The sequence below is a fragment of the Hemicordylus capensis genome, chromosome 16 (genome assembly GCF_027244095.1).
Source record: "Hemicordylus capensis ecotype Gifberg chromosome 16, rHemCap1.1.pri, whole genome shotgun sequence".
In the NCBI taxonomy this organism is placed as follows: Eukaryota; Metazoa; Chordata; class Lepidosauria; order Squamata; family Cordylidae; genus Hemicordylus; species Hemicordylus capensis.
The window spans coordinates 8,321,719-8,335,074 of NC_069672.1; the positions used below are offsets into that span (position 1 = coordinate 8,321,719).

Below are 13,356 nucleotides of genomic sequence, written 5' to 3' on the forward strand. Positions count from 1 at the left end.
GCTGGGCAGCTAACAATTTTCGAACGTGCCCCCTTGTTGTGTTAGCCAGGCTCAACGTGGCTGATCTCGGAGAGACCACATTACTCCTTCAATGATGGAGATACAATGGCTGCCAAAAGGTTTCCGGACAAAATACAGAGTGCCAGTTATAACTTATAAAGCCCTAAACGGCTTAGGCCCTGGGTATCTAAGAGAGCATCTTCTTCATTATGAGCCCTCCTGCCCACTGAGGTCATCTGAGGAGGTCCGTCTCCAGTTACAGCCAACTCCTTTGGTGGCTACACAGAGATGGGCCTTCTCGGTCACTGCCCCGAGATTGTGGAATGCGCTCCCTACTGAGATACGCTCTTCCCCATCTCTGGCAATTTTTTTAAAACACCTGAAAACTCATCTTTTCCCCCAAGCATTCTCAGCTTTTTAAATTTCTTAGGTTTTAATCTCTGGTTGATTTTTAAATTGTTAAATTGTTTTAAGTTTTTGTATATGTTTTTAACTTTTTGTATGCTATTGTTAACCGCCCAGAGACTAAAGTTTGGAGCGGTGTACAAATCTGATAAAAACAAACAAACAAACAAACCAACCAACAAACAAATAACCCTTCCTAGCCGGTGGCTACTTCAAGGCCTACTAGCCAGCAGCTTTGACAGAAGCCCAAGGAAAGAGAACTTCTTCCAGGCCCAGAGGGATAACTGAGGGATAGAGGTCCTCTGTCTGTCCTGCATCCTCCTACCCCAACAGCCCCTCTCCTACCTGATCCCATCCTCCTGAAGCTTCTTCTGCCCCACTGGAATGGAGAGATGGGGCAGGATGTCTGGGCGGTGTCCTTCCAGCACCTGCAAAGAACACAAGAGGGATGGGAGGACAGAGGAGAATGAAAGAGAGAGAGAGAAACAAATCCTCCTGTCTTAAAAAAACAACCTCTTCACGTTGGCTTTTTGCAGAACTCAAAATGCAGATACAATCTCAACAATTGCCTCACAAAAGGCTGGAAAGGAGCATCTTCCTCAAACAGGCTCAGGGGAACATCAAAGCAGATCACAGACAGCACAGCAGGGATACTGGAGAGGGAGGGAGGAAGGGAGAGCCAGGGGGTGTCTGCTCCTTCTCACCATACCTAGCAAGGCGGAACCTCCACCATCCTCCTGGGAGATCCAGCTGGATGGCAGCCTCTGCCTTGCATCTGATGGAGACTTCTTGGCCTTGGAGAAATCAGGGGCCGCTTCTGACAGCAGGCCTTGCATCTGCAGTAGAGAGAAGAGGAGATTTCTCAGGGAAGACTCCGAGGAGGAGGGATTAGAAAGGGAATGGTGCAGGGGAAACCCAGAGGAAAGATCTTTATACCGAGTCAGGCTCTTGGTCCATCTCATACAGAATTGTCAACAATGACTGGCAGCAACTCCAGTTAGGAGTCTTTCCCAGCCCCACCTGGAGATGCTGCCAGGGGTGAAATTTGGGACTTAGGAACATAGGAAGCTGCCATATACTGTGTCAGACCATTGGTCTACCTAGCTCAGGATTGTCTTCACAGACCGGCAGCGGCTTCTCCAAGGTTGCAGGCAGGAACTTCTCTCAGCTCTATCTTGAAGACGCGAGGAAAGGAACTTGGAACCTAGTTGCTCTTCCCAGAATGTCTCCATCCCCTACTTAGGGGAATATCTTACAGTGCTCACAATCAAGTCTCCCATTTATATGCAACCTGAGTGGACCCTGCTTAGCTAAGGGGACAAGACATGGTTGCTACCACAAGACCAGCTCTACTTTCTGCATGCAGAGCAGATGCTCTACCACAAAGTTGGGCTATGGCCAGATCCTGAAGAAGGTCCCTGACCCATGAAGGTATTTAGGTGGGTGCGTCATCGCCATGAGTCATTTCCAGGTTTTTGGGCAACTTCTGCCCAATTTTAGGGTCTCCTGGCTCATCTTCTCAGCTTTTTGCAACTCACAAAGGCTAAGAGAAGCCACTCTCTCACCTGCTGCTCTTCCGGCTTCTGCTCCTCTGCCCGGCTCAGGAGGAAACCTTCGGCCAGAGCCACCGCCTGGGAAGTGGTCTCCGCTCCGCATTCTCTGACCCAGCTCTCCATCTCCGCCGGCAGGATGGTCAGGAACTGCTCCAGCACCACCAGGTCTACGATCTGCTTCTTGGTGTGCCTTTCTGGCTTCAGCCACCAGCAGCAAAGCCTGTGGAGTTGGCTGCAAACCTCTCGGGGTCTCTCAGCCTCCTGGTTGCAAAGCTGCCTAAAGCTTTGGTGCTGCACATCTGGGCTGGTAGCATCCTCTTCGACTCCTCCTAGCATCTTCTGCTCAAATCTTTCCCTGAATTCCCTGCTGCTCCCTGCCTGGCTGGCCTTGGGTCCTTTTCCTGCTTTTTGACCATCCGAATCATCCTTTTCTATCTTTAATTCCTGCTCCAAGGCAGTTCTGGAAAATATCTCCATGTTGAGGGATGGAGATTATTGGCACCCAAATGCCACCTCACGGATCTCCTCCCTGTAGGAAAAGAAGAGAAACACTAAGAGTCAAAGAGAAATTAGAAAGACAGTGTGTGGGGCAGGTAAGAGGGGGGCTTCCCTTGCAGGCCATGGAACCAAGCATCCCTCCCTTCAGTCCAGCTTCCTTCCCTTCTGTCTGCCCCATATCACTCCCCTGCCCTCGGCTTTCTCAAACCAGGGAGCATCTTTGCTGGTTCCAAGGACTCCCTCCTCCCCCTCTTGGTTTGGGTCTCAAGGACCTTGGACAGGGGCATCTGTGTGATGGTTGCCCTTTGGGTGGGTAACCCACCAGCCAACCCCTCACATTCTTTGATGCATCCAAGACTAATATCCCAGTCTTGGGAAGCACTTGTGAGAGCAGCTTATATTTCCTTCCAGTATTATAACTTCATGCTATCCTGTGGTGTAGCACTTGCGGTGAAATTGGGAGAGGCAAGAAAACCTTCCAGCACTTATTTATCTATTTGTATTATTTACATTTTATATTTTTTAGATGTTACATCCCGCTCTTCCTCCAAGGAGCCCAGAGCGGTGTACTACATACTTGAGTTTCTCTTTCACAACAACCCTGTGAAGTAGGCTAGGCTGAGAGAGAAGTGACTGGCCCAGAGTCACCCAGCTAGTTTCATGGCTGAATGGGGATTGGAACTCGGGTCTCCCCGGTCCTAGTCCAGCACTCTAACCACTACACCACGCTGGCACCACGACACCATCTTGGCAATGTTGAATTATTTTTAATTTATTTTTAATTTAAAATAGTTGTATGCCACCCCAAACCTGTGTCTCTGGGTGGAATTAACAGTCTCTCTTCCACTCTACTGATATGGAATACAGGTAAAATATTTGGATTCCCTTGCCCATTTTATCTTGAACTAGCCTGTAAGGCAGCCTCGGCTGAGAGAGAGCAGAGAGCCCAAAGCAGTTAGGGAGCTTTCGTGACTTAGTGGGGGGGTTGAAGTGGAATGGCGGGTTTGGGGGTGTCTAAACACTACCCCACACTGTGCTGCCAGCATGCTAGGATAAGGTTCAGCACTCAAAGAGGGAGAGAGCAGGGGTAGCCAACCTTCAGCATCCAGATGTTTGCTGAACTACAACTCCCAGCATTCCCAAGGACAATTCATGATGGCTGGGGATCCTGGGAGTTGCCGGGCAGCAATCCCTGGAGTGCTTCAAGTTGCCTGCTCCCGAAATGATCAACTGTCCAAAAAGACAGAATAAGATAGAAAATAAGACTTAAGATTGAATAAGATTGAAGAGATTCCCAGCCCGGGGGAGAGAGAGAGAGACGAAAAAGGGAATCATGCAGGAAGGACCCAGAGGAAGCTGCCGTGCTGAGTCTGACCCTTGGTCCATCTAGCTCAGGATGATCTACACGGGCTGGCAGCAGCTCTCCAAGGTTTCAGGCAGGAATCACTCCCAGCCTTACCTGCCTGGAAATGCTGCTAGGCACTGAAGCGGGGTCCCCCATGCGTGCACAGCAGATGCTCTAGTGCAGAGCTGAGTTAAGGCCCGGATCCCTGCAGGAGAATCTCTTACTTTGCTCCCATTCGAATGCAATCAAGAGCAGGCAGAGGAGCTCGGTGGAGGAGGCTGCAGGGCTTGGAGTTGTGCTCTGTTTATAAGGTGCAACGACTCAAAGGAACCTAGGAAGCTGCCATATACTGAGTCAGACCATTGGTCCATCTAGCTCAGTATTGTCTACACAGACTGGCAGCAGCAACTTCTCCAAGGTTGCAGGCAGGAATCTCTCTCAGCCCTATCTTGGAGATGCTGCCAGGGAGAGAACTTGGAACCTAGATGTTCTTCCCAGAGAAGGTCCTATCCCCTAAGGGGAATATCTTGCAGTGCTCACACTTCTGGTCTCCCTTTCATATGCAACCAGGGTGGACCCTGCTTAGCTAAGGGGACAAGTCATGCTTGCTACCACAAGACCAGCTCTCCTTTCTGTGTTATGTTTATATCTGTACTTTATGTTTATCTTTACATCAAACTTTGTTGCTATCAAACTAAAGTTTGTATGCAAAGAAACTTTATGTTTATGTTTAAACTTTCTGTTTAACAAACTTTATGCAAACTTTATGTTTGCATACCTTGAACATCTGATAACAATCTCCCTCGCAGAGCGGTGTTGAAATCGCACAGACTGGATTTCTTGGGGAATTTCAACAGGGGCTCTGGGGGCCCCTCGTCCGACGTGATTTCATGGCCTCCATGAGCAGGCCCTGACTGACATGGTCAGACTTCTTAAAAGCTCGATTATTATTGCATACGTCAAATTTTCAAAATCAGCAGGGCCTGGCTTTCTTCTTCGATACTTCATTTTAAAAGTTATTTTTACCCATAGACCTCACTCTTCCTGTGAAGCCCAGACAGACGTACCTATGTTTAGCCTCACAACGACCCTGCGAGGTAGGTTCGGCTGAGAAAAGCAGTCAACCTAGACACACTCATGGCTGAGCACGGGTTCGAATTCGGGTCTCCCTGGCCCTAGTCCAGCACTCGAACCACCATGCCTCTCTTTTGCACAGAGCTGCTTTTCGGGCCACAGGTCCAAAGCACTGCCCCTTTGCCTTGAGCGGGCCAAGACGAGCAGCATCCGGCTGGGGGGCTGCAGGATCAGCCCTGCAGAAAGGAGGGCCCCCTCCAAGAGGAGACGCAGGTAGGAGCATCTCAATCTCTGGACTCCCGTGTGGCTGAGAAGTGCCTTTGATTCAGCCCTTTCCTCGCCACGCCCCACAGCCAGCCTCCTGCCCTTCTGCAGGGATTCTGGGGAATGCGGGAGGGGGGAGGGAGCAGCTGGGCAGGCCAAGGTTGGTAGTGGTCTCCCCCCCCCCCCCGTGATGGCCACGGCCTGAGTTCTCCCTGCTGCTCCTCCTGTTCCTAATGCTCAGCCCAACACTTCTGCGGTGGGCCCATGAAGTCAGCAGCTGGCTGCCAGCTGGAAGGAGCAGCCCAAAGCCCCTGGCCCCCTCCTGGCCACTGCCCTCCGTAGCCCACCAGAGCAGCAGGCCTGCTGGAGATCAGCTGCAAAGGACGCTGTGTCTGGTCCGGGGAAGGGAGCCCAGCTTCTCCCAGCCCCCTGCTGCTGCTGCCCCAGGGCTCATCCCAGCCCAGGGGATATCGGAACACAAGAAGCTGCCTTCTACGGAGTCAGACCCTTGGTCCAGCAAGCACAGGATTGTCTACCCAGACTGGCAGCGGCTTCTCCAAGGTTGCGGGCAGGAGTCTCTCTCAGCCCTCTCTTGGAGATGCTGCCAGGGAGGGAACTTGGAACCTACATGCTCTTCCCAGAGTGGCTCCATCCCCTGCGGGGAAGAGCTTCCAGTGCTCACACATGGAGTCTCCCTTTCAAATGCAAACCAGGGCGAACCCTGCTCAGCCCAGGGGACAAGTCATGCTTGCTGCCACAAGACCAGCTCTCCTCTCCAGACATGATCGCATGGATCTCCTTGTGATGGGACTGGAATGTATTACCGGAAAAACTGACGTCTCTCGACCAAGCTCTGCACCCTCCTGCACGGGGCTCCTCTTCTTTGCATTTGAATGGGAGACTACAGGTGAGCACCCTGTAGGTGCTCACCACCCTAAGATCCCTTAGGGTATCTGCTGTGCATGCAGGGAGATCTCGCTTCCGTGCCTAGCCGCAGGGCCGTCCCTCGAGGGGTGCGGGGCTGGGGGCGAATCAGCATGTGTGTGTGTGGGTGGGGGGCTAACATTGTGATCTCATATACATCATATGTAAAACACACATACACAAAGATACACACTTCTACACATATGCATGTGTTGTGTGTGTGTGTGCCCCCACCCCTGCCACATTTCTTTTTGCCTCTCTCCGCTGCACAAAGGGATGGGAGCGGGAGGAGAGAGAAAGGAAGCACACTCTGCGCTTCCTCAGAGGCACTCTCTCAACTTTCATGGCAGATGCCAGGTCCGAGCTTCAGTGCCGAGTGGTGTGGCCTCAGTCCCGCCTCACATCCAAACAGGACAAATCAACCCACCTTTCCCAGTTTTGCAAGGAGCACAGCTGTATAGGTATGGATTCCTGGTACCCACAGAGCCCTGTGGTTCTCTTTGGTAGAATACAGGAGGGGTTGACCATTGCCTCCTCCCTCACAGTATGAGACGATGATGCCTTTCAGCATCTTCCTAGATCGCTGCTGCCCCATATAGGTGTTTCCCATAGTCTGGGAAAACATACCAGCGGGGTTTCGAACCGGCAACCTCTGGCTTGCTAATCAAGTCATTTCCCTGCTGCGCCATTAGTTGGCTGCAGAGCTTGGTAGCCAGACATCATTTTTCACTAGCCAGTCATACATTCCAGCCCCATCACAAGGAGATCCACGAGATCCCGTCTAGAGAGCACCCTTCGCCTTAGAAGCAGAGCAGGGTTCATCAAAGCTGCGATTGTTGCTTTTGCAAGGCGTGGGATGCAAAACAGGCACGTACCTTTGGATGCTAGTAGTGTGGTATAACTGATGAATAGCTGGACCGACACTCGGGCGTCCGTCTCTATACCTTTGATAGGGCTGCAGCTTGCAAATTGCAATGCAAAGCAGAAATCCCGGCTGCGCATGCTCAGCAACCAGAAGACACTAGAATACTTCAGCCACCTAGAGGCAAAACCTCTACAGCTATGCTGCACTTGGGACCCGTCATTGATCTATGCTCAAAGTTGAGCAGGCGTGATATACACTTACAAGCAGAAGGATGTCCACACTCCACAACCGTGGGAAAGTCTCCTGTTTACTTACAAACTGCAAGGGTTGCGGCGGAGGGTGGGGCGGTAGCTATAATTGAGTGGATGAGTTCAAACGTCCTGTTAGAAACAGGATGAGGAAAATTGGTACCTGATGAAATAGTGCTTTCAGAGTGGGAAATATTAGCAGAATGTAACAGAGTGGAAACTGAAGCTTGTTCAGTTTATTGAACAAAGTTTATTATTATTATTAATTATTATTTATTATTATTATTATTAATAATTCAATTTCTATACCTCCCTTCCAAAAATGGCTCAGGGCAGCTTACACAGAGAAATAAGAAATAAATAAGATGGCTCCCTGTCCCCAAAGGGCTCACAATCCAAAAAGAAACATACGATAGACACCAGCAACAGTCACTGAAGGTCCTGTGCTGGGTGTGGATAGGGCCAGTTACTCTCACCCTGCTAAATAAAGAGAATCACCACATTAAAAGGTTCCTCTTTGCCAAGTTAGCAGGGTTGTATTAGTTATTACTTAACTATTTCACTACTTCCCCCTGTGCCACCTAATGGCACAAATGACTTGCCAAACAACCAAGAGGTTGTTGGTTCGAATCCCCACTGGTATGTTCCCCAGAATATGGGAAACACCTATATCAGGCAGCAGTGATATAGGAAGATGCTGAAAGGCATCATCTCATACTTCGTTGGAGATAGCTATAGTAAAAGTAAAAGGTAAAGTGTGCCGTCAAGTTGATTTTGACTCCTGGCAACCAAGTTGATTTTGACTTCTGGCAACCACAGAGCCCTGTGGTTTTCTTTGGTAGGATACAGGAGGGGTTTACCATTGCCTCCTCCCACGAAGTGTGAGATGATGCCTTTCAGCATCTTCCTATATCGCCAAAGTTGTTCAGCCCTGGTCTACACTGACTGGCAGCAATCCTCCAAGGTATTAGGTGAGATCTTGCACAGCCCTACCTGGAATTGCTGGCAAGGATTGAACCTGTTACCTTCTGGGTGCTCTTCCACTGAGCTGTGGGTGCTCCAGAAGAACATATGAATCTCCCAAACTCAACCACACCATTGGTCCATCCAGCTCAGTATTGTCTGTACTGACCAATACAGAAATGTATTCGGAGTCAATGAAAAGAACGTTTATGCTGTGAAACACTAATATTCATGAATCACTTGGTATGTTATGCTCATTTATTCATAAAAACAGATCCCAAAACACAGCTATCAACAGTGGGTCCCAGTTCCCTCAGAAGATAACAAGGGTAAAAGCAAGTTGAGTCAAAAGAAGAAAGTTCTCAAGGTCTTCTATTTTACAGCGAGGCAGATTCTTAAGTCTGTCTTCAGTTTCCTGCTTGTGAATTTTATTCTCTAGGAGTTTGCTCAACTGCAGTAAGGCTTGTCTTCCTCCTGAAGCTCTTTTGATATCCTCAACATTCATGTGGTTTTGTGCCCAGTGTAGGTCCTACAATGTCTAGTTAGCTGACCACACTGGAGGAAGCTCTTTACACACTCCATTAACTTAGGTGGTTTCTCCCCAGTGTGAGTTCTATGGTGTAGAGCAAGTTTTCCACTTATGGGGAAGCTCTTTCCACACTCTAAACATCTTTCTTTATATTTATTTCTCTTAGACATACCCACCGCTAATCCCATGCGTGGCAGCTCTCGCGAGTGTTCAGGATAGCAACGGGGATGGCCGGGAGGGGGGAAAAAATGGCGGTGGCTGGCCAGTTGGCTGGTGGGGAAACAAAACGCTGGTGAGTGGTGACGTGGCCAGAGGGGTGGGGGGAAAGAGGGTGGCCAGCGGCAACAACAGCAGCGGGCAGGCGAGTGGAGCGTGCGGGGTAGACGGTGACGGCAGCAAACTAGAGGCCAGGCCGGCCAGACGGAGAGGAAAAACATGGCCGCCGGCTGCCGAGGGAGAAAGAACTGGTGGCTGCAGTCCAAGACTCAACTCCAGCACTTCTGAGAACAGACCACAACCGACCTCCTGAGTGAATGCTTCTGTCCTGGGCTGGCTGCTCTAAGGCCGTGAGGGGGCAACACAATATCCAGTTAGGGCAGGGCGGGGTGCCTGAGAGGATCCTAAGGCAGTTCCCCCACCTGTATGGCAAAAGCAACCCCTCAGGGCCTCCGAATAACAGGGAGCTTTCCTCCCACTGACCCTCTTTCCTAAGACTGAGTCCCGCACCACCGGGCCAGCCAGGGAAGCCCATCACACCAGCTCCCTCCCATGGAGACCAGAAACTGGGGCAGAGACTACGGCGGCAGGGTGAGGGGGCAGGGGAGAATGAACTAGGGGAGGGGAGGGAACAGACTGGGGTGGAGGGAGAACGAAATGGGGCTGATGTGGGGGGAGAGACAGAGAGAACTAGGGGTGCAGCTGCTCTGCGCTTGGTCGGCTAGTTTATATGGTTTCTCTCCCGTGTGAATTCTCTGGTGTATAGCAAGCCCTCCGCTCCGGCTGAAGCGCTTTCCACACACCAGACATTCATAAGGTTTTTCCCCAGTGTGGGTTCTGTAGTGTACAGTAAGATCTCCACACTGGATGAAGCTCTTTCCACATTCCATGCACTTATGGGGTTTCTCCCCAGTGTGGCTTCTATGGTGTTTAGTAAGGTTCCCACTCGTGCTGAAGCTCTTTCCACACTCCAAGCATCGATATGGTTTCTCCCCAGTGTGGGTTCTCTGGTGCGATTTCAGAGCTCCCCTCTCACTGAAGCTCTTCCCACACTCCAAGCACTTGTGTGGTTTCTCCCCAGTGTGGGTTCTAAGGTGGATATAAAGATCTCCCTTGGTGCAGAAGCGCTTTCCACATTGTAAACATTCATGTGGTTTCTCCCCAGTGTGGATCCTATGATGTCTAGTAAGGCTTCCACTTGTGCTGAAGCTCTTTCCACACTCCAAGCATTGATGTGGTTTCTCCCCAGTGTGGGTTCTATGGTGTGATTTCACAGCTACTCTCTCACTGAAGCTTTTTCCACACTCCAAGCACTGATGTGGTTTCTCTCCTGTGTGAGTTCTATGGTGTAAATTAAGTTTTCCACTCGAGCGGAAGCTCTTTCCACACTCCATGCACTTATGTGGTTTCTCCCCAGCGTGAATTCTATGGTGTAAATGAAGGTTTCCACTTGTGCGGAAGCTCATTCCACACTCCATGCACGTATGTGGTTTCTCCCCAGTGTGGGTTCTATTGTGTTGAATAAGATCGCCACTCTGGCTGGAGCAGTTTCTAAACTCCAAACTTCCATGTAGTTTCTCCCTTGCCCGCATTTCCCACTGAGGTTGAGAGGCTGGTTCTGAACTGGCATTTTTCCTATGTGGAGGACACACACTTCTCTCTCTTTCTTTCTGCATTTGTTGGGTTCCATGATGCGAAGGGGATGATCCATTGCTGTTCTTCCGTTTTGCTCCCGTTTTTCGTTTCTGTTGTTCTCTTTCCCCGCATCTTGTATCTCCCAAAATGCCTCCGCTGGGTTTTTCCTCATTCTTCCAACTTTCACCTTCTGGAACCAGGAGAGAAAACTGGTTAGAGTCTTGGATACAAAAAGAGCCTTAAGGAGAATGTATGAGAAGAAATGGTGGAATTGCAAACAAGAAGCTGGCATTTTCTCCCATAGTTGATGGCTTTGTGATTACACTACATCTTATTGGACTGAAATTAAGGAAGGAAATGGAAAGCACACTGCAAACTGAACTGACCAAGTTCAATCTCTTGGCCCTTACCAAGAGGCCACAGGGTGATGAGAGTTTTAGACAGAGCCTGATCCAAAGCCTGTTCCCATCTGAGGCCGCATCATGTCTTCAGGGTCAGTCAGAGAGAGCCTCCTCAGGGTTGAGTTTTGTTTAATGCATTAATATCAAACCTGTATACCCCCCAAACCATCTGACGAAGGATGTCATAGATGCTTGTTTCAAAGCCATCCAATGAGCCCCCTTGCTTGCTGAGGGGGTACCTGAACCCAGATCTTCCAGGTTCTAGTCTGACACTAACTACTAGGCTTGCTTGCACAACCAGTCATAAGGCAGGTTTGTCCTGTCTCGCAGTTGCACCCAGCTGCTGACTGGGGCCGGGACAAAACCTCTCCTGCCCAACCAAATGATCACTTCTTCCCACCCCAACCTTGGTCTTAAGATTTAGGGACAGACGTTTCCCCTAACCCAAGCCTGGCCATGCGAACAAGCCTTCTCTATTGCACAGGCTCTCTGGCCCATAAGCAAATCAAACTCGAGACCTGGGCAATATTTTCACTACGTTCTCACCAGCCTAGCAAAGCAGATCAATTTTTTTCTCAATTGTATTGTCCTCTTTCAGGGGACAGGAGTGAGTCTTACCCAGAGAGGCCAGATTCCCAGCGTTCTCCTCCATGACTTCCCTGTGCAGGGCTTTTTGGGCCGGATCCAGCAGCGCCCACTCCTCCTCCGTGAAATGCACAGCCACATCCTCAAAGGTCACCTAGCCAGGATAGAGGAAGGAAACATTGAATACCCTGCAGATCACAAACATCTACTTTTCCTTCTAACACAATCCAAAAGGGTCATTCAGGAAAGGTGGTGTGAGAAGGGAGGGAGATGTTTCCCTGCAGCCACATCCATTGTATTTATATACAGAAATTCCACAACTTACAAACACCCGACTTACAAATGACCCATCCTTACTATCAAAACTCCATAATATATTCAATTAATGAAGCCCCCAACTTACAAACACCAACCCGCAGATACAAACAAGTCCTCTCTCCTGGGAACTAAATGATTTCCGGGTTATGAACATCTACTACTAGTACAACGGATACTTATCTACCGCTCTTCTACCAAAGTTCTCAAAGGGGTTTACGTAGAAATACATCAATAAGATGGTCCCCTGTCTGCAAAGGGCTCACATTCTGAAAAGGAACATAAGGCAGGTACCAGCAACAGCCTCTGGAGGGATGCTGTGCTGGGGTTGGAGAGGGCCAGTTGCTCTCCTCCTGCTAAATACAAGAGAAGCACCACTTTAAAAGGTGTCTGTTTGCTCAGTTAGCAGCGGATTGATCCAACGTATAAACAAACTCCCTGTATTACTTTTCAACAAAGAGGTTCAAAATGGTTTACACAGCGAAAAACATAATGGGAGGGAAATGGTGCCGTTTCTCAAAGGGGCTCTGATTCTCAGCAAAAACAAAGAGTGGAGACCCCAGCCCAAGCCACTGGGAAAGACACTCTCTCGACATGAAGAGGCACAGATTTTCTCCCCTGCTATTGACTGGTGAGCTAACAGTTTCGAAGGTGCCCACTTGCATAGTTAGCCAGGTTCAACCCTTCCTAGCCGGTGGCTACTTCAAGGCCTACTAGCCAGCAGCTTTGACAGAAGCCCAAGGAAAGAGAGCTTCTTCCAGGCCCAGAGGGATAACTGAGGAATAGAGGTCCTCTGTCCGTCCTGCATCTTCCTTCCCCAACAGCCCCTCTCCTACCTGATCCCATCCTCTTGAAGCTTCTTCCGCCCCACTGGAACGGAGAGATGGGGCAGGATGTCTGAGCTGTGTCCTTCCAGCACCTGCAAAGAACACAAGAGAGATGGGAGGACAGAGGAGAATGAAAGAGAGAGAGAGAGAGAGAGAGAAACAAATCCTCCTGTCCTAAAAAAAACAACCTCTTCACATTGGCTTTTTGCAGAATTCAAAATGCAGATACAGTCTCGACAATTGCCTTAATGCCTGATACTTTTAAACTGCAAGAGAGGCTGGAGAAGAGAGACTAACCCCCAAAAGAGGCTGGTGGGGGGAGGGGGAACCTTCGCGGACCCCCCCACCCCACGGCCTACAGGAAGCCCCCCCGAAAGGGCTACATGTATTTTAAAAATTATTTTTTAAAAACAACAACAGCAAACTTTCGTGAACCCCCTCAGACCGGACTGGACTGGGGCAGGGTTTGATGGGGGCCGGACCGAACCGGACCAGCCGGTTCTGTGCACCCCCCTACGGACTCAGTATATGGCAGCTTCCTATGTTCCTAAATAAGAGCCACCCCATCTCTTAGAACTTTTAAAATGGCTGTCAAGACACATTTGTTCACCCAGGCTTTTATTAGATACCGATGGTTTCTAATACTTTTAACATTGTTTTACATTTTAAAGTGTTGTAATGTTTTAACCTTTGTCTTTGTTAGATGTAT

At 49.7% G+C, this 13,356-nt stretch overlaps 2 protein-coding genes across 3 annotated transcripts in view; both read right to left on the bottom strand.

Annotated features, from left to right (window-relative positions):
- The window catches only part of LOC128338633 (zinc finger protein 91-like), a 32,288-nt gene extending 25,224 nt beyond the window's left edge, over positions 1–7,064 (bottom strand). The window contains exons 1-4 of the mRNA XM_053281353.1: positions 6,939–7,064; positions 1,971–2,487; positions 1,115–1,241; positions 751–833 (exon numbers count right to left, since the gene is read on the bottom strand). Of these exons, the coding sequence (XP_053137328.1) occupies positions 751–833; positions 1,115–1,241; positions 1,971–2,435 (675 nt within the window). The 5' untranslated portion in view covers positions 2,436–2,487; positions 6,939–7,064. The remainder of the gene's footprint in view (positions 1–750; positions 834–1,114; positions 1,242–1,970; positions 2,488–6,938) is intronic.
- Positions 7,065–8,383: 1,319 nt separating this feature from the next.
- LOC128338529 (zinc finger protein 154-like) overlaps positions 8,384–13,356 on the bottom strand; it is a 117,951-nt gene continuing 112,978 nt past the window's right edge. For both annotated transcript variants that reach the window (XM_053281120.1, XM_053281121.1), the window contains exons 4-6: positions 12,657–12,739; positions 11,539–11,659; positions 8,384–10,709 (exon numbers count right to left, since the gene is read on the bottom strand). In XM_053281120.1, the coding sequence (XP_053137095.1) occupies positions 9,499–10,709; positions 11,539–11,659; positions 12,657–12,739 (1,415 nt within the window). In that variant the 3' untranslated portion in view covers positions 8,384–9,498. The remainder of the gene's footprint in view (positions 10,710–11,538; positions 11,660–12,656; positions 12,740–13,356) is intronic.